This window comes from Sitophilus oryzae, unplaced genomic scaffold (genome assembly GCF_002938485.1).
Source record: "Sitophilus oryzae breed Bouriz unplaced genomic scaffold, Soryzae_2.0 scaffold_1614_pilon_pilon, whole genome shotgun sequence".
Taxonomy (NCBI): domain Eukaryota; kingdom Metazoa; phylum Arthropoda; class Insecta; order Coleoptera; family Curculionidae; genus Sitophilus; species Sitophilus oryzae.
The window spans coordinates 1401533-1426247 of NW_022146297.1; the positions used below are offsets into that span (position 1 = coordinate 1401533).

A 24715-nucleotide genomic window follows, 5' to 3' on the forward strand; every position below is an offset into this window, starting at 1 on the left:
GTTTCCTTATTACCAAAATATTATGTTTTTTTAAATTATAAAAAAAATAAAAATATTTATTTGCACTTATTTAAGACCCACCCTGTATAATACATGCTGCTAGAAGTTAGTGGCATAATGCTTTACTTTGAGTTCTTTTATTAATGACTGAGACATTTTTTGACTTCATTTAATTTTGATAACATACTAACATCGTCAATTTTTTAGATAATATTTAGCTGTGTGCTCCTTAAGAACAATAACTATTGACATTACGCATCCTCATTTTATGAACAGGATGCAACACAAGTCCGATATCTGTGTCTTTTAAACAAACGGTTACGCATCATATCTATCCTTGAATTTGCCGGTCTGGTAAAACCGTATTTATTAGTGAAAACTAGTGAAAAGTACAAAGATTCGCAAAATATAGCTAATTCCACAGACTATACCCTGAATACACAATTATGAAAGTTGTTTTATTGTTCGCGTTCTGCGAAAGATCAAAAACCTACCTTCTACTAATTTCATATTCCATATTGTTAAGATTTATATGAACCTTGTTTATATATTCATATACAAGAGGTACTAATACAATAAAACTATCATACGAAAAGCAACAGTTTTGGGATATGTTTCTTATGAAGACTATATGGTTGTATGTACTTTGTTTGACTTAGGGTTGTATGTACTTTATTTTTAGGGTTGTTTGTTTACCGAGGAGTAAGCGAGAAAACTGTGATACGAGAATTGTATACCGGGTGCGTCTCAAAAGTGGCTCACCCCTATATTTTTTTTATTTTTTCAGATAAAACAACGAGATTTGGTATGTTAGTATATGACATAAATTGGGATTGATTGACGTATTCAATTGTTTTCGATCACTTCCGGTTTCACCAGAAATGACTACAACTTTTGATTTTTAAATGACACCCTCGATATTTTTTTACTTTCCGGTCTAACCGAAAACAATTGAACATGTCAATCAATCCTAATTTATGTCATATACTAACATACCAAATCTCGTTGTTTTATCTGAAAAAATACAAAAAGTTATAGGGGTGAGCCACTTTTGAGACGCACCCGGTATATTAGATGTACTTTTGAAGTCACACCCATATTTAGGTAGGTAAAAATAAAACAAGAAATAGTTTTGTATAAAAAATTTAATAAAAGTTTTGTATATTACCTAAAAAAATCATAAATTTAATATGTATACGATGAAGTATCTAACCCATTAGCTTTCATTTGCGTATCGATCCAGTTCCTAAATAATGGCAAGTTAACGTAAACACCAGGTATATTATTTTCTCCACAGCCAATACCCCAAGCTACGATACCCATTTGGTAGTACCTATCCTCTTTATCTCCCGGAACTGGACAAACCAAAGGACCTCCACCATCACCTTTGCACGTGTCCTTTCCAGGTTGTCCTCCTGCACAAATAAAGGACTGATGAAGCTGGAAGAATTTCCCTAGCCTAGTCGTCCTCAATCTATCCTGACACACATTATTTGGAACCAAAGGCAAGTCGATCTTTTTCAGGATAACTTGATATCTTCCTTTCTGTCCGAAAACATCTTTACCCCAACCAGTAGCAAAGCACGTGGATTGGTCTAGAGTAATCCCCTGAGGAGGTAAACAAATTGTTTCGACATTTTTAGTGATTTCGACTGGAGAAGAAAGGTACAGAACTGCTACGTCGTTGAACAAAGCTCCAGCGTAGTACTGGGGGTGTATGGTAACGCTTTGGACGTCTCGGTCTTGGTAAGGGTACAGTTCTCTATTGTGCTGTGAATCCCATTCGCCGGCTCTGATTTTGAAGGTCTTGTCTTTGCCAGTGACACAGTGCGCAGCGGTGACTACCATTTGCGGATGAATTAGAGCGCCACCGCATTGATAGACGTTGAGTTTGTTGCTATTTCCGGGTACGGATTCCTCTTGGATCACGGCTATCATCCAGGGAAATTCGCCAAATTGGGCTTCATTTTCGCTGTCGCCGGTTATTCGAAAACCGACACCGTCGGCGTGACGGTAACCACAACCGGTTTTCACAACAGGCGGGGGTGTTGGCGTGATGGGATTTTCAGCCTGATCTTCTTTGTTGCAACAAACCTCGATGTAACTCGCACAAGGACCGTCATTAATTCTGCAACAAAATATAAAATGTTTTTCAAACGTATTACAGCAAAAATTTAAAAGTTATTCAAGATATTCAAAGTTTTTTCCATGGTATTCTACCGAAAAGAACTAAAATTGATATAGAAAAATCTACGCTTTAGGAGCAATTCTGATAAAATGTTTTCAAAGTGGTGGAAATGAGATACCTTACGAGGATGATGATTCCGATTTTCCCATGTAGACGGCAATATAGGTGCAAAAAAAATCTATGCAATTCGTTTACGCATCTCTTGTAAGACACACATTAAATTACCAGCCATTTTCGATGCTTCATTGTTCTTCGATAGTGGGTTAAGTGAGTTGTTGTAAGAATGTTTAGAATTACAATACCTTAGATGCCGTGTACAGTGACTCTACATCATCATTACTACTGTGATATTTTGAGCATCTGAATTAAAACGTCACCTTAGTAGTGTTACCAACCGTCCAAGAGGACAATCCTCTTGGATATCAATTTTTGATCATGCTATTCTCTTTTCTCACAGGTATTGAAAGATCCTCTTTTTTACACACCAAACTCAAAACCTTAGGAATATCAAAAACTGCAGGACAAAATCCAAACAATGGCACAAAACAAGTAAGAAATCTGTAAATGTGAGCCACATCTGTTTCTTAAAAGTTTAGAAAAGGCATTAAAAATATGAAAGTACATTATTAAATTAAACGAAGTATTTGCTTTTGCCAGACATTTTTGATGCGAAAAAACCTTTACAAATATTTTAAGATAAAAAAATTATGAGGGAGGTCGACATTGTTGATGGTTGTTTTCATTTTGAAATCCACACACAGACAGACTATTTTAGTTTGGTATTTTGTTTCTTCACATTTAGAAACAGTGGTTGCTGAAAACGAAAACATCTTGGACACAAATTGCAGAAAATTTTTCGAAACATCTCCCCTAAAAGTAATAGAGCCATATAAAATATATGTGTTTCGAAAATGTTTCCTATTTGTGGCATACCGTTTCCAATTTGTACAAGAAACAGACACAATTATTAGAAACACCTAAAATGTTTCCAAAAATGCTACTTGAGAACTTTCGGGTAAATTCTTTACAACATTTGGGCGAGGTTTCAAAAAATGTGTCTGCCACAGTTTTTTACCCTCTCATTCTTTATTTTTTATTTTGAAAGTTGGCAACCTTACCATATAGCTAGCGAGGTACAGGGTGGTAATAAATTAAAAATAATTTATTTAAAAAGTGGTAAAAAATTGTAACAACTGATGATAATGTTAATAATTAATGTACAATATCAAAAAATGGTGATCAAAATCATGAACATTTCCAAAGCTCTATTAAATAAATAAAAAATCTATATTTCCAAATAATAATATAAAAAATTGTGGTGGAATAGTCGAGAAACAAAGATTGAAATAATTGCAATAATAATAGCAAAGCAAAGAAATTAATCTATACAATAATACGATGATGACATAGTATGATGATAACAGCTGTAAATAAAAAAACACCTTTTACGTATAAATCTATATTATAAAAACGATAAAAAATATTGACACAAACAATATCTTTTTTTTCGTTAGTATGATTCGATTGTTACTGGTCTAGTTGAGACAAAGCAAACCAGAGTTTTGACACTGTTTAACAGTGATGTGCGCCACAGTGGGGTATTAGCATGAAAAAGGTGATAGAAATTCGAAAAAGCAAATATGTTTAAGATTTCCCAAAAAAAGGTAAATGATCTCGAAGTTAAATCATCTCTGCCATGAATGGCGTTGCTATGGGTGTGTTTAGTTGCATTCATTTGTTTCAACGAAACGTCAAAGTTGTTACTTCTCACAGATAAGAGGTAAATGGCTAAATTTTATGTTTAAAATTATAAATTGTTGTTGTTCTTGTGCTCTTTTTACGTTTATATTATTGTTTTGATTGAAAATGGCTCAGCAAGCTGCAGGTATGTATTCTACAAAAACGTATTATTTATTTTGATATTCTCTATACTAACGATTTTTTGCAACTAAAAGTTAGGCGTTCAGAAAATTTGATTAAATTTGTGACATTTTTATTATACTTAGAGATTTAGTTGCGCATTTCGAAGAATTCAACATATTGTCTATATACGTTTTACTTGGTAAACATTGGGCTTTCATACAGCAAAATAAAATACTTCGACTTTTTGCGACTTTGCTGATAAAATGAGAAAAACATTCTTGGTTTCCTCTATGATATACTAATGCGAGGTGTAAACCGCGATGGGGCATTGTTGTGTACAAAGCGATCGCATTAGTGCCATTAGCAGTATAGCACAATTTGGCATTATAGTAGCGACTTTAGTGGTATGGGCATTGCTCGCGGATCAGTCGTAGCATTTGTAGTATTAGTTGCGATATTACTACTGGCATTAGTGGCATTGACCGTGGAAACACTGGAATGACTGGAACAGTGATTTTTCTTTCTTTTTTTAGAATCGACGAATTATCCTTTATTTTGTTCATATTATTTCCTCTTTAATTGAAAATAGCAATAATTTATAAGGTCTACATAAAAAAAAATTCGATCAACTATCTGTGTCAAATACCCCACTGTGAGGCGGTGGGTAAGGGGTAAGAGGGTAAATTTCCCGTATACAATTCGGACCACCCTGTATAGTGTTGTATTTTGGAAGCATGCTACTAATATTAGGTAATAATATTTATTGTAGTCTATATTTTTTATCGCTTTTGAGCACAATTATTAGGAGTTTCTGAAACCCCTAAAAATATTTAATCTAATTTATTATTTTCTTTTTAAGATCGAGTTGAATGATGTCTTTTTCTGATAATACTCAAAAAAAAATATTGGCTGTATAATACAAGAAGTGACCTACCTGATGTCAATTATTCCTTCTCCGTTAGTGTTAATCGATCCATTATTGCAAAGATAATATGGCACACAATTACATCCGCTGTTGCTGTCCGCACCGCTGTTACTATGCGTCCTAACCGTGGTGGTGCTACTGCTAGGACCACTACTACTTAAAGAATATATGTCGTCTATTAGTTTCTGGGTTTCTGGATCTAATAGAAAAGATATAAATAGTATCAGGATTTACAACAGTCAAATAAAACACTAATTAACCACAATACACCTAAACACTTCCTATCCATGTTAGCATCGCTAGTATAATAGCAAAATAAAAAAATACTACTACACACAGATATATTCCCAATGAGTATTATCATAGTATTGAATATAAGAGGGCTTGTTTAAATTTCTTAGTTCATAGACTACTTAGTTTTCCACTTACCAATGAAAGATACGAAATAGAAAGAAATTACATTAGGAATGTAGCTAAGTTTAATGGATATTCTCCTTCATTACTTGATAAAATATATAATTAGAAAACGTAGGTATAAGTTTGCGATTTCTGCAAATTCGTCTTTTCGAGTGGAAAAAGATACGTCACAATATATTTCATTACCGTTTGATAGAGTTATCCCATGGTAAAAATTTTCATGAATGTCAATTATAATACACATGTGTATAGTACTAACAATAAATTACAACAACCTATTAGGTAATCCTAAAGATAAAACAATTTCACTGGAAAGGTCGGGTATTTTTGAAATTTCATGTAAAGATTGTAATCAGAAATATGTATGGGCAAACTAGAAGATATGGTACTCCAGATAAAGGTTGCGTTGCTCGTTTGATAAAGATCATTGTATAGATACTAATAATTTAAATTAATTAAAGAAGTCGCAAACTACAGTCAATTAGATGCATATGAGGGCGTCAGAATTAATAAATGTAAAGACAATACGAACAAAGATAATGGGCCAATTCCTTCGAGTTCTCTGTTTCTATTGCTCTGTTCCTTGTTACGCCCTGTTGGTTTTGACTCTTTTGCTAGTCCCGCTACACTTGGTCGGTGCCAACTTAGCACCTATATCAAAGCTCAATTTGTAGGTATTAGTTTAGTTTAAATAATCTGCTGGTGATGCTAACATGGTTAACGAAACGCGCGTCCAGTGAAAAATTAAAGTGTTTTGGTGTTTTGTGGTGTTGTGACACCAAAGGTTCCTACCCCCAAAATTCTAATAGTTAGTACCGTATGATCGAATAAAAACGGCATCAGCGATGGCTATGAAATGAAGATCGCTGTCATTTTATACTAAGGGCTGGCAAAGGTTAGTCTTGGGTCGAGAATTCCGTATGTAAGAAGAGTACAATGCGTTTATAATACACTGAACAAAGAGAGGACAGTAAACACGTTGCCAAACGTATGAAATAAACCAAGAAACTGTGCACATCGCTAAGAGACGTGGAAGGGGATATAGCAGATTTGTCGCAGTTGACCGGTCGACCCAATCAATAGCTTTTTTCGTTTTCCTGTTATTACCGATTCTGAATCGTCCTAGAACTCTGCAGCGCATGCGCAAATGAAATAATGTCTTCATATTTCCTTCTGCGCATACGCATCACAATTCTAGGACGGTTCAGAATCGGTAATAACAGGAAAACGAAAAAAGCTAATACCTCTGTCAGTACTTAAAGTTCTAGAGAAAGGTGTACGTCATGCGTTCAGCTTCACGATTTAATGACGTCTCGTGATACTTGACTTGTTTATTTATTAACGAGTTGTTGTAATTTTCCCTTTTTTTAAGTGCTAGCTAGAAACACTTGCATTTTTGGTAAAAATAAGTGGAATTGAGTGGGTGTTCGATAGTGGTCGCGCTATTAGAACTCTGAATTCAAAAATCGATATCTATTAGAAATAATAGATTGTAGTTTTTTCGAGAACTTTGTTAATATTTCTGCTGTATTTTCTTTGTAGACAGTATGTGAAAATCTTTATCAATAAAAAAATTACACGATTGCTGAAAATTTCTATGCTCTAAAAGTAAATGGATGGATTGTTTACAATTTTTGAATGGAAAAAACAACCTTATCGAATTTTTCTTATGTAAACATATTGTAAAATATCCGATCTTGAAAATAAAAAAAAGTTTCAATATCTAAAGTGGTTCTTGAGTTATGGCCTGTTATGTGTTAAAAAGTTCAGTTTTTAAATTATCGCGATTACTGACGTTTTCTCGTTATAAAAAACATGACACCTTAACGATATCCTTATAATTCCATTTCAGATGCTCAGAAACATTACAAACCTAATGATTTTATTTAGTTATCTCTTGAAAAAAAAAAGTATTTTAAAAATAAGCGGTTTGCGATAGTGATTTTACTTTACTTGATAGGGAAAGGCGTATCGGCAACGCCGCAACAGCACACCGTCGCGCGTCGCGTCGGTCGGTTGCATTTCTCTCACTCCGACTTAATAAGATCCCTATGCGATTTACTTCCACACATGTAAATGCCGACCCAAAAGTAACAGTTGCCAGCACGGTATGTAAAATTATATGGGAAATGTCATCGATCGTCAATTCCAAGCCAAGTGGATGCCGTTTTTTTCGATCATACGGTATAATAATATAATAATCTACTGGTGATCTACCATCCTTGGAAAACACGCGTCCAATGTTTAAAGTGTATTGTTGTGAATTGAAACATGTATAATAAAAGATTTACTATCAACTTCCGATGGTTTTTCCGGAAAAACGGTTATATTGAAAATATTTTTAAGAAAGAGAACTTAAAAGTCTCCAATTTAATTATTTCCTAGAAATTTTTAATGGAAGATCATCCATGGACTAGAAGCTAAGTTAATAGAAAACAAATTATATTATTTACCTAGAGTACTACTATCTTCCGCATTTTGTTGTTTATTTTTGGCTAAAAGATCTGCAAGGCTACCAGCTTCAGTTTGGGCGTTAACTGTCACAGTCAGTAGGTAACTGGACACTAGCAAGATCCATATCCGTAATACCATGACAATTATCTGAAAAAAGATAAAATAAAAATTTAATAATTTACCGCATATATCGACTAGTGTAGATAAAAGTACAGTTAGATCTATTAAAAACATAGATTTTCTTAAGGCAAGTATTAAGAAATTAAATTATACGAGGATTCTAGAGAACTATAGAAGAGCAGAGCTCAGTTAGGCTCTGAATTTCGCTCCTTCTCATTTAGAAGTGACTGACGTTTATGCTTTTAGCCGACCAACCAATAGGTATATGGTAGGCTATTAAAATCGGCAAAAAAAAGGTTTTTCATTTCACTCAAAATGAGTTGTATGGGTCATAAATGACCTAAATACAAAATATTTTCATTGTTTGAAAATTTAAAAAAAATATATTTTTTGAGAACCACTGGATCTTTTTTATAATTTTAATCTCTTAGCTATGTTGCCATATTATCAAGAAATTATGTTTTTTGACTAAAAACTAAAAAAAAAGGTCCAAAAATATTTTCAAAAAATTCCGAATTTTCAAATTTCTTTTTCGCGAAAAAAACTCATAAGCGTGTTTCTGGGGTTGAACTATATAATACCAGTTAAACTTGCATTTATTTCTGGGACACCCTGTATAGTGGTAGAAAAAACAGTAGATATCTTTTAAACACTATTATTTTTTGAAGTATTCTCCACGAAGAGAAATTCATTTTTGCATCCCTTGGAACCAATTCTGAAAGCAGTTATTCCACTCGCTTGTTGGTACCTTTAAAATTACGTTCTTGAAGGCGCTCACTGCATCTTCTACGTACTGGAATCTTTGACCACGCAGTTTATTCTTAATTTTTGGAAATTTCACGGATTAATTCAATTTTTCGATTGACTCGCCAACTTCAAAAATTCGATTTAGATACAGTTTTAAACAAAGAGGTCTCAAACAGTTAATTTTGACATTTGATATTATGTCCGCCTACTATGTTTTTATGTCAAAATATAAAAGAAAACCCTAGTAGTAATATTTTTTCATATAAATTATTAAAATAATAATAATATAAAATATTCTCCACCATGGAGCAAACCAATAACTATAGGACTAATAATATCTTGTATTTCTGTATTTCTTCTTTATCAAAAAGAGAGAACGTAAGAACTTTACAAATAAACAAAAATATAGAAATAATAAAAATGTATGTCATGCGATTACGAGAAAACAATCCTAAGAAATAATTTCACAACAATTAAAGGTTCTTGGCAATGTTTGTTAATAAAGTAGCTTGAAGGCCACTTGTAACAAACGTGCAAAAATTTATTAATTAGGAAAATATATAATATAAATCAGATATAATACAAAAAAGTTATATCGAGATATGTGGCACATGGTAATTTCCCGATGTAATCTAATTTAGCTTGAATGCTATAACCCTTGCTATAACTAATTGCATTATACCGGGTGCGTCTCAAAAGTGGCTCACCCCTATAACTTTTTTCTTTCAGATAAAAAAAACGAGATTTGGCTTATTAGTATATGACATAAATTAGGATTGATTGACGTTTTCAATTGTTTTCGGTCACTTCCTGTTTCACCGGAAATGACTACAACTTTTGATTTTTAAATGGCACCCTCAGTATTTATTTACTTTATTCGATAGAAAATGACTTTCTGAATCGAATGACATATCATATGTCAACTTTTGACATATTCACTCAAAAACAAATTTCAATCTAGAGTGCCATGGCTGTGTTAAAAACACTAATTTTTAATCAAGGAGCCTTGGAAAAATAGATTTGATTGTCTAATGCTTTCAGTGTCTTGTCCAGGGGCGCTATTCTGTACAATCGTCGGTATCGGTAAGTTACCGACAGCTAGCGATACGTATTTGTATATAGTAAATATGTGTTGATTGTTGTTGTCATTGTTACCGATCGGCCCTATGACAGATATCGCAAATTTGTACCGACGACTCTCGGTATCTCTACCGTGAGGTTGACAAGGGCACGGTAGAGATACCGATTTTCGTCGGTACACATTTGCGATATCTGTCATAGGGCCGATCGGTAACTATGACAACAACAATCAACACATGTTTACTATATACAAATACGTACCGATAGCTGTCATAACTTACCGATACCGACAATTTTACAGAATAGCGCCCCCAGGCCGGTTAAAAGATGCCCATATCGTATTTTTAATAATATCTCAATTTTTTTCAAATGGAACGAGGATGGCTCATTAGCATATTTGTAAAAAGCATTTTTTACCAATAATTTGATACCACACACTTGGTATTTCAAGTCAAATTGTCGTTATGAACCGCATGTTATAATTTCAAACAAAACATATGCGAAAATGTCAAAAGTTGACATATGATAGGTCATTCTATTCAAAGTGTCATTTCCTATCGAATAAAGTAAAAAGATATCGATGCGTGCCGTTTAAAAATCAATAATTGTAGTCATTTCCGGTGAAACGGGAAGTGACCAAAAACAATTGAATATAATATATCAATCAATCCTAATTTTTGTCATATACTAACATACAGTACATCTGCTGGATCTGTGTCTATAAAAGGAATGCGGACAAAAAACATTTAAATAAACAGCAATATATTTTATACGTCGATTTGACGAGTGCGTCACCGCAAATCGCTGCGCCCACTCATTTTATTGGCTACCTGCAAATTTGTTGAATTTTTATTGATAGGACGCGTCGTCTATTTTTTTACGAAAAACATCGAGAGAATATCCCCCTCGGTATCCGTGAGAGAGTTTCCCCTCTCACGGATACCTCGTAGCTACAGAACGGACAGACGTACTGTACCAAATCTCTTTTTTTTATCTGAAAGAATAAAAAAGTTATAGGGGTGAGCCACTTTCGAGACGCACCCGGTATATGACTAATTATAACTATTTCAATACATTTTCATAGTATTATAGGCATTTTTGTAGAGTTATTAAATAAATAAGACACATAATTTCTAATATTTAAATAAATAAGACAAACTCTTCGTGTTTTCAAAAATTGGCAAACCAAATTAACTTCAAGATAAATAAATGTATAGCAATCATAGAGTAAAGTGACTAAGGAACGAGTCAACTAAGAAGGTGTATAAATCTGGTAGTCCAGAAGGGCAGTAAATTTCTTTTTGTATTTATTTCCCCAGTGGGTGAATATATAAAAGTATGATCGCTAGGAAACTCAGTCTGGCTGAAAATTTGCGAATGCAATAATTTTACAGATTTTTGAAATCAGTAACCCTTATTTTCCCCTGCTTGAAATTTCAATACATTCCTTTACATTACAACGTACCATTTCATACTGCCAAAGAATATTTTAAAAATTATAATATTCTTTGATACTACCATACATTATAATCAAAAGCAAGTCTGGCTGATTTACGAAACTGGCAAATGAGTCTGACGGCATCTTGAAAATTGCAAAAATTACAAAATTGTTGTTCTTATTGTCCCGGATTTGAAAATTTGTCACATGATAAATAATACTATAATTTCATAGAAAATACACGTCTGGCTGTCATTTGCAATCAGGAAAACCCCGCCAGACTTACAAGACAGGTAGTTAAATGAGGAGAAGAAGCGGCATTGTATAACCCAAAATGTCGAATTTAGCGTGCCTGACGAGCGTTGGACGAATCTGGAATGGCTTTCGGGATGTTTCATATTGGCCACACTATATTACATTGAAATAACTATATATATACTCACCGTGTGCTTATTTTTTTGTCAATAATGACATGTATTGACTATTTCCATTTTAAATATCTTGAGAACGGTTGCTCGTAGCGATTTTTACCAAGAGACATTTTTTACGTAGAAAGTCATGGAAATGTATATTTTTTCAGTCAGTAGTTTTATACAGATACGGACAAAAAGTTATTACTCTTCAAAACAGTTAAAACACATGTAGGTGGCGCCCTCTACAAATAGGAGTCATTTTGACATCAAAATCAAGTTTCTCGTGTCACAAAAGCCCTAGACATCAATTTTCATCCAAATATTGACGTTACTTCATAAATTATTTGGAAAAAATCAAAATAAAAATGAAACTTCTACACCCTGTATCTCCGAAACTAAGCATTTCAGGACATACATTTATACGAACTTTTTACTTATTTTTATCTGCAGAATATGCTGCCGAAGTTTCCGGAATATACCCTGTATTTGTATTCTCTAGCGCATTTTTTCCGGCTCAATCCATCGGAAACCCCCCTCCCCCTACATATACCGAGTGCGTCATAAAAGTGGCTCACTCCTATAACTTTTTATTTTTTCAGACAAAAAAAACGAAATTTGGTATGTTAGTATACGACATAAATTAGGATTGATTGACGTATTTAATTGTTTTTGGTCACTTCCTGTTTCACGGGAAATGATTACAACTTTTGATTTTTAAATGGCACCCTCGGTATATTTCTACTTTATTCGATAGAAAATTACACTCTAAAGAGAAGACATATCATATGTCAACTTTTGACATTTCTGCTTAAAACAAATAGTATTTTAGATTTCAATCATGTGTTAAAAATACTAATTTTTAATCAAGGAGCCTTGAAACAATAGATTTGACCGTCTAATGTTTTTTGTGTCTTGTCCTGGCCGGTTAAAAGTTAAAAGATGCCCAAATTGTATTTTTAATCATATCTGAATTTTTTTAAATGGAACGAGGGTGGCTCATTAACATATTTGGTATTGCATTTTTTTACAAATAATTTGATACCACACACTTGGTAGTTCGAGCCAAATTTCTTTATAAATCGGATGTTGCAATTTCAAATAAACCATATTCGAAAATGTCAAAAGTTGAAATATGATTGACATTTTCATTCTATTCAGTGTGTCATTTTCTATCGAATAAAGGATGTATTTTTTATGTTCTTATGTAAGTATGTTCTTTATGTATGCTTTTATGTTCTGTTTCTATCGGTTTCTTGAAAGTTTTTTATTACGGAACACGATTCCTGAAAAATTCGGTTATAACTGTCACCAAACTAACCAGCGAAAGAAGGCTGGTTTTTCTGGTTTTGTTTGTCAATCAATATCATTTATGTGACAGAAATCAAGCAAATATTGGAAGTTCGAGTGAAATTCTCATTTAATTTTTAAAATTTGTAATAATATTTATTTACATCCAAAAACAATGGAGGTAGGCAGTAAAGGAGTAAATAAATTTCATTAACTAAATAGAATTACTTTTTAGGACTATTTAAACTTATCATGCAGCCATTGTTTCTTAAAGTCAGGAACATTTAAAGAAAACATAAAAAACAAGACAACAAGTAATTGTGAATATTTTGTAGAAAGCTATAAAAATATAAATATTGGATTTGTTTATTTATTATTGATCTGTTTTAATATCGGACCTGCAAATCTTCATTTGAGCTGTCTAACGAGTTTAGCAGTATATTAATAAAGTACTTATATATTAAACTCCATTGAAAAGAAGAAGCAAACGTAAAAGCAGAGAATAGGTACATTAAAAATGCATAAAAGATAAATTTTATAATAGAGGTATTGAAATTTAGAAAACGTCAATATTTGACGTTTCCAGTATTTTACCAAACCGTTCCGTATCAAACCGATATTTTTCAGGAACCGCTCTTTACCGTAGTTTACCGGTCTGGATCGCCTGGTTTTGCAACGGAATACAGCCTAAGTAACAAAATACCGATGGTACCATTTAAAAATCAAAAGTTGTAGTCATTTCCGGCGAAACAGTGGCCGAAAGCAACTGAATATGTCAATCAGTCCTAACTTATGTCATATACTAGCCTACCAAATCACGTTCTGTAATCAAGTTAATTTAGATTAAAAATAAAAAAGTTATAGATGTGAGCCACTTTTGACCCGCACCCGGTATATGAAATTTGCTAATATAAATTATAATAGCAAATTTATTGCTAGTTACTATCTAATATATTTCTGGAATAACATACCGAAAATAATTCTATCGGTGTTGTCTGATTTTGAAAATAAAGACCGAAAATCTTCACTACCTCCTGGACTATGGAAAAAGATTGTGTCAGGACTTGAATTATAGTGACAGTATTGTGAATATTATAAAAACCATAATAGAAAAATAGTTACTTACTTATATCCTTGTATATGAAAGGCTTATATGGTATACTCTTACGTACATACGCGTATTCTTACTTATTTCTTTAATTCTATTAATCTTCAGATGATATCCTATAATTATATAGGTACCACAATGCACTAAATACTTAAAATATTAGATAATAAAATTATAAGTTTAAAAGAAAATTATAGAAAAAACAAACGATTATCACTAGAATACAAAGTAAATGATTTTATTGTGTGCAAATATATTAAGTTCTCTTTCATAATAGATTTGATAAATTGTTTATTATTGTTGTTAGCATTCGGTCAGACAACAAAATGACGTCATGTAGTTTGGGAATTTTAAGTTATTAGCCTTAGTAAGAGATCTTACGTACTTGGCATTATTATGGAAGTTTTTTTTTCTAAATGAATCAAGAATTTAATAACAGTTAATTTACTTTAGAGTCTCGTTTACAATCCAATCAAGTTAATTTAGATTAAAAAATCACAAATTTAAATACGTAAAATAGAATTAATTATGAGGTGCTTAACAATAACCACGTAAATTGATTATATAAACTAAAAATTATTTATTGAATCAAATATTTAACAAAACGTTTGAAAATTTTAACTGTCTGGTAAATGGGAATACCTGCATAATAAAAATGGATAATTTATATTTTTATATGGGTAACCCCGGGGCTGAATATATCCATGGTTGGCAACAATGAATCGCACATGAATCGCAGTGAACATCGCACCCTCTGTTACGTAACTAAAGGTATTAAATATATAATATATAAAGGTATCATATATATAAAGTTAAAAAAATAAAATATAGAAATTGGAATTAGGTATATATACCTAATTCCAATTTCTATATTTTCGCAAATTCTAGAAAGCCAAATAGCTACAAAGCCAGTTTTACTGACAAGGTAAAACCTGTACGTGAGTATAATGATTGAATTGGAAGAATTAACTCTAGCGGGAATACACTGCATAGGATATGCAGATGACATAGTCATCATTGCGTGGGGGAAACATGAAGGCACCCTGTGTGATATTATCCAAAGAGGAGTCCGCATCGCTGAGAGACGGTACAGGACTGTCGGGCTGAGTATCAACTCGGATAAAACCGCGGTAGTGCCATTCACCAGAAAGCGAAGCATGAAAAACTTGAAAAGAATCCCTCTAGATGGAAAGGAAATACTGCCTTCACAGGAAGTCAAATGTCTGAGAATAACTCTGGACAGTAAACTTCTCTGGAACAGGCATATTAAGAACATTACCAGCAAAGCCACAGAGGCTATCATGATACGCAGAAGACTGGCGGGAAATATGTAACATTTTGCGCTGGATGTATACCATGATAGTAAGACCCATGATTACTTATGGAGCAGTTGCTTGGTAGACAAAATTAGAGCAACGTACAGCAAGGCAAAACCTGTGTAAAGTACAGAGACTGGCATGTATCTGCATCACATGTGCCTTGAGAACATGTCCAACAGCAGCAAGAGGGTCATTCTAGACCTAACACCACTTCACATTGTCGTAGGTAGTTATGCCAGTGCAACAATGATTAGAATGGTCATTGACGGAAACAGTAATGGGAGAATTTTTAGGTCAGGGGCTTGGAACACCCTCAAAGGGAAAATTCCACTTCTCAAGTGGATGACATACAAAGAATTTACAACTTTGAGAAAGATCTCACTGTAGTATTGAGTAATAAGAAGGATTAGAAGGAAGAAACGTTTACTCAGCATATAAAAGACCATAACGTGGTATACTGATGCTTCTAAAACCAAAACAGGGACAGGGATAGGAATATTTTGGCCGAAAACTAAATACTCCGAACCAATGGGCACCTATCCCAATATCCTTCAGGCAGAAATTTACGCTATCGAAAGATGCGTACAATTTATCTTAGATAGGAACTAAACAGGAAATTGCTATCCTATCCGATAGTCAAGCAGCACTTAACGCGATCAATTCAGTAACCATCAATTCGAAGTTGATCAAAGAATGCCTAGAGAAGCTCAACAAATTAGGCAAAGAAAATAAAGTCCTCCTACTCTGGGTGCCTGCTCACCAAGAGATAGAAGGCAATGAAACAGCAAATGATCTAGCTAGGAAAGAAGCGAACACTCCACTAACTGGACCTCTGTTTTCCAAACGGAAACCAACTGAAAGCGGAACTGAAGAATCTAGAAGACTCCATCCGTAACTTGGAATGTGGTGTCCTCCAACGGTCTAAAACACTCGAAAATGTTCCTCAGAACTTACGATCGAGAAAAATCAAAGGTTTTCCTTGATTTAAGTAAAAACAATCTTCGGATTGTCACGGGGTTTCTAACAAGACACTGTCTCCTCAACAAACACCTCAGTAGGCTGAAGCTGAGAAACAACGGCGAATGCAGATTCTGTGGGGAAAATGGGGAAACACCAGAACATCTTATCACTGAGTGCGCCGAGACGACGACCATTCGTGCCATAAACTTTGGTACGGCTGATGTCGAGGATGAAGAGCTCAGATACTGGCTTTTGCTAAAGCCCTGAGACGTATGATGAGTTATAACTCCTTATAACTCAAGAAATGGGAACACACAATAGATCTCTAAGGTCGCGATGATTAACTCCCCTCCTAAACATTCTACATTGTACATAATGATTGAAGGAGATTAAAGGTAACTGCCTTTTGCGATTAAGCGCATACGTTTCTGAGAAATAGTGGTATTTCATAATAGGGATACTATTCCATGTTTGGTTCCTTATTTATTTATATCTACTAAACAGCGGTGAAAATATGAAAAGCCAGGTTCAAAGTAATGACCCTATATGTACCTATTTAATTTAACCACAAAAACATTAGAAATCAGTTTTCGATCGTAAAAACAAACAGCTATATATCCATAAGAGTGTATTACGGAATTGAAATTAAACAAAAATAGAATAAACACCAATAGTTCCTAGAATATTCATTTAACAACTTCAACAAGAATTGTGTTTTTTAAACTAAAACCAATATAATGTTTGATGCTTATAATAATAATAATGTTTAATGGATTTATTAAGTCAATTATTAATTTTATAAAATAAATACTCTCAGATGCAAAAAAACGCAACGAAAAAATTTGTGGTCAAGTTTAAAATGTTATATTTTTTTATTTTTAGACATATTTCCTTGATTTTTTAGAAAAGTGTATATAAATATATAAACCTTAATTTGTAAACTCAGTTTATTATAAACTTTAGTATTTGACTTTTATAGAGGGTTAATCAAAGAATTGCTTTTTTATCTAATTTTTAAAACACCCAGTGCAATAATTTCGTAAGCAAATTTTCCTAAAAAATTAATTTCTTGGTCAGAACTATGTCTCCTGAATATTTTCTTTTTTAACTTATGTGAACACATGCCTTGATTAATTTTTAAGAGCAAAATGAACTTGCCACAAACATTTTGCAATGTTTTCAATTATCGTTACTTTCTGATGTTACTCTTCATAATGACGAGGTGGCTTGTGGCTCTGGTGATTATTGCTGTGTACGATTGAATATGGTTCTTAGTGTCGAAGATTGTGCAAAAGTCATTGATCTTGTTGAAGATGGCCGATATTATAAATATTAGCGTGATCCTTGAAGAAGAACGAGAAAACATATCACATATTTGCAGCCTCATTAACATTATGAACTGACGCCGACGTCTACAGATTGTTATAGCAGCCAGGGGAGTATTTTTTAAAAGTTTTTGTTGTTTGTTTATACACTTAGTTATTACAGGTATTTTTTTAAATATCCTTAGTTCTTTTAGTGTTACTAATATTTATTAAAACCAAGCCTGAATCGTTACATATTTACGTTGTTTAAATTTTAATATAGAGCTATAATCAGTGTCGACATGATATTACAATAGTGATCAAAGCCACCTCGTGATATTAAAAGGTAACATCATAAAGTAATGATAGTTGGAAAAATTGCAAATTGTTGGTGGCAAGTCCATTTCGATCTTAAAAATTAACCAAGGCACGTGATGACATGAGTCAAAAAACAAAATGCTCAAGAGACATGGTTCTGACAGAAAACATGTTTTAGGAAAAGTAACTTATGAAATTATTGCACAGGATGTTTTAAAAGTAGGGTAAAAAACAACCCTTCAATTAACCCTGTATAATAAGCCAAATACTAAAGTTTATAAAGAATTGAGTTTATGAATTAAAGTTGATAGATTTATATACAGTTTGCTAAAAAATTCATGAAAATAGGGCTAAAAGTAAAAAAAATATAACACTTTAAAGTTGACACAAAGCTCGGGATCTCTACTACCAGAAATCAACAGAAGAATTAAGTTAGCATGGAGTACTTATGGAAGAATCTCAATCATATTCAAATCTAGAATACCAATCTATCTAAAGAAGAAAACATTCGACCAATGTGTACTCCCAGTCATGACCTAAAGTATGCATGCGAAACCTGGACACTTGAAACAGACATCATAAGAAAAAACAACATTCAATAGAAGGAATATGATGGGAATAACCAAAAGATACCGTAAAAGAATAGAGTGGATACGACAAAAGACCCAGGTTATAGATGTCATCCACTGAGTCAAATCTCTCAAATGGCAATAGGCAGGACTCCTGACAAGAAAAATATCAGATATCAGAAGGACCACAAAAATTACAGCATGGTACCCATGAGGAATTAAGAGACCTAGAGGAAGACCGAACCTGAGACGGGACCATGATATTAGGAAATTAGCTGGGATAACTTGGGCCTGCATAGCCAACAATAGACAACAATGGACTACAAAGAGAGTATGTAAGGGAGACTACACCATAATTGGAAATGGTTGATTTGTAATGAATTTGTACAGTGTGTCCCATTTTGGTTGAAATCATAGGGTATCTCCGTTATTAGTAAAGATAGAAGGGTGCGGTTTGCACAAACCTGTCCCACTTTTTCGTCAAACGGAAGATGCTGCAAACAAAGTTTTCATAGCCTTCTTCATTTCTGAGCTACAGGGTCTTTTCAAAAATTTTGCAATTTGGGACACCCCCTGTATCTCTGTTATTGTTAAAGGTATCGAGAAGGCGAAAACTGCTTATTGTAGAACTTGTTACGTAGAATACAGTGGCGTAGTCTGTTTTTCTACCAAAAAATATTTTGAAAATATGAACTAAAGTTATGTTTTTTCAAATGGAACACCCCCTGTATATTTACAAATCATATATGATCTGTCTTGCTACGAGCTTCTCAAAAATATATATCACTCTATATTTATTTTCACTATTTACTGCAATATTTAAAATATATCATGTTCTTATTAGTAGGCCGTGATAAATAACAAAAAAAATCAAAATGGTATTTACTAAAATAGTCATACGCATATTAAAATTTATTTGGGATTGATATATTTTACTTTTTGAAATAACTGTTACCACTGAAACTGTGAATATATTTTTCTTTTTTTATAACGGGATGGGTTTGCAAATATCTAAATCTTGAATTATTAAAGCATTTTTCAGGTGTTCGACATTGTTGTAGTGCCCACGATATATTTCGTATTTCAAAAATCCCCAAAATCAGAAATCGAGAACGGCGAAATCCGGGAATCAAGGAGGCTATCAATATGCGTTCATTGGTTCCAATTCATTGATTTGAAAAATAATAATTTAACAGTATTCTAATATTTCCATAGTTATGAGGGGGAATATTCCCCATCTTGCTGAAAGTATATTTCACGTAAATTAGCTAAAGGAATATCTAAAATTTCCGATACGATAGATTATTCTTACGTATACACGTATTCCAAGATTTACAAATAGCGGTAGAGAGTTAAGTTTCCCTAATATATAAAGAATTTATTTTTTTTTGTTTTCACTCTTGGCTTTAGGTCGTTGGGGTTGCAAAGATGTTTCTAGATTTTGTTCATTATTTTTTTTATTTTGTGACGACGTTTCGACAGTATATGTCTTTTTCAAGCCTCTTGAACGTAGATTCTTACAGAGTTAAAATTTGTTAAACTGGACAACACAATAACACATATTAACTATTGTTTTTAATTGTTTTTGGACATTACACTTTACTACGAGCACGTACGTATTTCCTTGCAGATCGCTCTGTATAAAACACATTTATAGGTTCAATACCCGATGTCTACTTTTTCTACTACTTTTTTTCTACTTCTACTACTTTTTTTCTACTACGAGTAGACATCGGGTATTGAACCTATAAATGTGTTTTATACAGAGCGATCTGCAAGGAAATACGTACGTGCTCGTAGTAAAGTGTAATGTCCAAAAACAATTAAAAACAATAGTTAATATGTGTTATTGTGTTGTCCAGTTTAACAAATTTTAACTCTGTAAGAATCTACGTTCAAGAGGCTTGAAAAAGACATATACTGTCGAAACGTCGTCACAAAATAAAAAAATAATGAACAAAATCTAGAAACATCTTTGCAACCCCAACGACCTAAAGCCAAGAGTGAAAACAAAAAAATATATAGTATACAGGTCAAAGAAACGAAACAAAAAATAAAGAATTTATTAGGGGCTCCAAAAATAAAACAAGAGACAGATAGCAGTATACTTTTAATAATTCTTTAGTTTCTTTTATTATCAATCATGGCCTACTAATAAATATGATCTGTTAATAAAATCTTTTAAATATTGCAGTAAATAGTGAAAATAAATATAGAGTGATATATATTTTTGAGAAGCTCGTAGCAAGACAGATCATATACTTTATAAATATACAGGGTGTTCCATTTAAAAAAACATAACTTTAGTTCATATTTTCAAAAATATTTTTTTGGTAGAAAAACAGACTACGCCACTGTATTCTACGTAAAAAGTTCTACAATAAACAGTTTTCACCTTCTCGATAGCTTTAACAATAACAGAGATACAGGAGGTGTCCCAAATTGCAAAATTTTCAAAAAGACCCTGTAGCTCGGAAACGAAGAAGGCTATGAAAATTTTGTTTACGGCATCTTCCGTTTGACAAAAAAGTGAGACAGGTTTGTGCAAACTGCACCCTTCTATCTTCACTAATAACGGAGATACCGTATGATTTCAACCAAAATGGGACACCCTGTACATCACTCGAAAGCCGGATCAAGTAACTAAATATCTTGACTAATTAGAAAATATAAATCTAAAATTAAGTATATTCATGTATGATGTTATGATGGTTTGCAGGCACAAGATGGATGCAGGCGTAAGACGGATGAGCTCGGCGACAGAGAGGGAAGAGTGGAAGAGATTGGGGGAGGCCTATGTCCAACGATGGACCGAAGAGGCTGAATAGATAGATAGATAGTTATGATGGTTTAACAGTAAAAGCTTCGGGTGAAGTTTTTTTTACTTGAAATCACTTAAAAAAAACATCCAGTATATAGAAGCCTCCCCAAACACAAAATTATAAAAATTTCTCTGCGCAAATGCATCGTTCTCTTTTTTCCGACTTTAGAACAACTGAAATCAGTTACATGAAAATGTGTTCCTGCTTTACATTCTAAACACTTTTCTTGTGTAGGTATGAACTTCACCTAGGAGATACTGTAATTTAAACATCAATACCGTACCGAGAAAAAAACGAAATTAAACCCCAAAATGAAATGAAGTTTTTTTGCGAACAATGTTTATGACATACTATTCAAATAGGCTTCCAAATACTAAATAAACAAATATTTCTAACTTATAACAGATTTCAATTAAACGAAAGTAGCCCTGATTTTAGCTATTCTAAAGTTGAAAAACTCGAAAAGGATTGATTTCCGCAGAATTTTTTTATGACATACTATTTAAAAAGGCTTCCTAATACTAAATAACCAAATATTTCTTACATAACTGATTTCAAGTAAACGAAACTAGCCCTGATTTCAGCTATTTTAAAGTTTGAAAAACTAAAAATTATACGTTTCCGCTGAACAATTTTTATGACATACTATTCAAATAGGCTTCCAAATACTAAATAAACAAATATTTCTTACATAACTGATTTCAATTAAACGAAAGTAGCCCTGATTTTAGCTGAAAAAACTCCTTTTATGACATACTATATGAAAAGGCTTCCAAATACTAAATAACCAAATATTTCTTACATAACTGATTTCAAGTAAACGAAACTAGCCCTGATTTCAGCTATTTTAAAGTTTGAAAAACTAAAAATTATACGTTTCCGCTGAACAATTTTTATGACATACTATTCAAATAGGCTTCCAAATACTAAATAAACAAATATTTCTTACATAACTGATTTCAATTAAACGAAAGTAGCCCTGATTTTAGCTGATCTAAAGTTGAAAAACTCGAAAGGGATGGATTTCCGCAGAAAATTTCAGTGAATAAAAAACTCCTTTTTATGACATACTATATGAAAAGGCTTCCAAATACTAAATAACCAAATATTTCTTACATAACTGATTTCAAGTAAACGAAACTAGCCCTGATTTCAGCTATTCTAAAGTATGAAAAACTAAAAATTATGCATTTCCGCTGAACAATTTTTATGACATACTATTCAAATAGGCTTCCAAATACTAAATAAACAAATAATTCTTACATAACTGATTTCAAGTAAACGAAACTTGAGCCAAAGCTTCTTACATTATAAATATTTTTTTATAACAAACATGAAATAAATTACTACAAGTTATTAGTACTTAAGTATTATTGTATGTCATAGTTTATAAATATACCGCAAATAAGACAACAAAAACTGATGGATGAAAATAACACAGAATCTTATCTTATTACATTAATGTTTTGTTAACTTCTTTAGATTACAAATATTTTATAACAACACAAAACAAAACAATTAAAACTGCAACTTGATTAATTCAAAGCGATTAAATTCTCGAATAATAAATGAAGAAAAGGAATAACGTAAACAAATACCCAACTCACCTGATATCGTCGAACTGACAGGCGCGACGCAATGCAAAAATCACGAAATCGTCGCTGTCTCCAATGGACAAGCGGTACGGCTGACCGAACAGAGTGGTACTCCTTGAATCGGCGCGGCTTTGGGATTTCGGTTGACCCCTACGATCGATGTTGTCTCTTCTGCGAATACGATATTTAAAAATCGCATGCGCCGCTTATTAACATTCGTTTACATCGATCAAGTCGCACAATCACGGATAATAAGACAACGTTTATTTATTTATCTCTCCGGAGTAGTTCAAAAAAATAGTGATCAGTAGCGGGCAGCGGCGGATACAGAAGGGCGCCCAGGGGTCCTAGGCCCCCTAAAATCTGTAAATTGGGTTAAATATTAGGGTTTTGGAGTCAAGTTTTTTTTTATTTGAAATCACGTATATACAAAACAACAAAACATCCAGTATAGGGTGCGTCTCAAAAGTGGCTCACCCCTATAACTTTTTTATTTTTCCAGATAAAATAACGAGATTTGGTATTAGGATTTATTGGTGTATTCAATTGTTTTTGGCCACTTCCTGTTTCACCGGAAATGACTACAACTTTTGATTTTTAAATGGCACCCGCCGTATTTTTTTACTTTATTCGATAGAAAATGGCTTTCTGAATAGAATGACATATCATATGTCAACTTTTGACATTCTCGCTTAATAAAAAGTTGTATTTAAAAATTCAATCTAGAGTGCCATGGCTATGTTAAAGACACTAATTCTTCATCAAGGAGCCTTGGAAAAATAGATTTGATCGTCTTAGGTTTTTAGTGTCTTGTCCTGGCCAGTTAGAAAATGATCAAAGCGTATTTTTAGTCATATCTCATTTTTTTCAAATGGAACGAGGGTGGCTCATTAGTATATTTGGAAAAAGCATTTTTTTGCGAATAATTTGATACCTCACACATTTCAAGTCAAATTTTCGTTACGAACCGCAAGTTATAATTTCAAATAAACCATGCGAAAATGTCAAAAGTTGACGTATGATATATCATTCTATTCAGAGTGACATTTTCTATTGAATAAAGTAATGAAAAAAATACCGGGGTGCCATTTAAAAATTTGTAACCGAAGACAATTGAATACGTCAATCAATCCTAATCTATGTCATATACTAACATACCAAATCTCTTTTTTTTCACTAAAAAAATAAAAAAGTTATAGGGGTGAGCCACTGTTGAGACGCATCCGGTATAGAAGCCTCCCCAAACACAAAATCGTAAAAATTTCTCTGCGGAAATGCATCATTCTCTTTTTTCCGATTTTAGAATAACTGATATCAGCTACATGAAAACATGTTCCTGCTTTACATTCTAAACACTTTTCTTTGTAGGTATGAATTTAACCTAGTAGATACTGTAATATAGAAGTCAATACCGTACCGAGAAAAAAACGAAAATAAACAAAAATGAACCAACAAACCAAAACAAACCTAACCAAAGCAATCAAAACACGCTGTAAGCTAAGATGCGCCTGTTTACGAATTCCAATTGCCGAGTACTTTTTAAATCTTGCTATATTTTAGAATATTTTATCAAGAAATAAAAATGGTACCCTTCCGCAAGAAGTCTTTTTGCGTGTCTATGTTAAAAAAAATATCTAGATTGAAAAACAGAAACATGTTTTCGCGTAACTGGTTTCAGCTATTCTAAAGTTGAAAAACTGAAAATTATGCTTTCCGCAGAAAAATTTTCGTGTCTTACTATTTGGAAAAGCTTCCAAGTACTAAATAAACAAATATTTCTTACATAAC

General features: G+C 32.9%; 1 protein-coding gene across 2 annotated transcripts; it reads right to left on the reverse strand.

Annotated features, from left to right (window-relative positions):
* Positions 1-1130: 1130 nt before the first annotated feature.
* LOC115880057 (phenoloxidase-activating factor 2-like) lies at positions 1131-23136 on the reverse strand. Of its 2 annotated transcripts, none has more exons than XM_030897178.1 (4): positions 22940-23136; positions 7847-7994; positions 4986-5175; positions 1131-2128 (listed from the first exon to the last, which is right to left on the reverse strand). In XM_030897178.1, exons 2-4 carry the CDS (start codon positions 7983-7985, stop codon positions 1186-1188), a joined length of 1272 nt encoding a protein of 423 aa, XP_030753038.1. In that variant the 5' UTR covers positions 7986-7994; positions 22940-23136; the 3' UTR covers positions 1131-1185. The 2 variants fall into 2 exon arrangements, with proteins under 2 accessions (XP_030753038.1, XP_030753039.1); XM_030897179.1 differs by lacking the exon at positions 22940-23136 and adding an exon at positions 14059-14191.
* Between the last annotated feature and the right edge of the window lie 1579 nt (positions 23137-24715).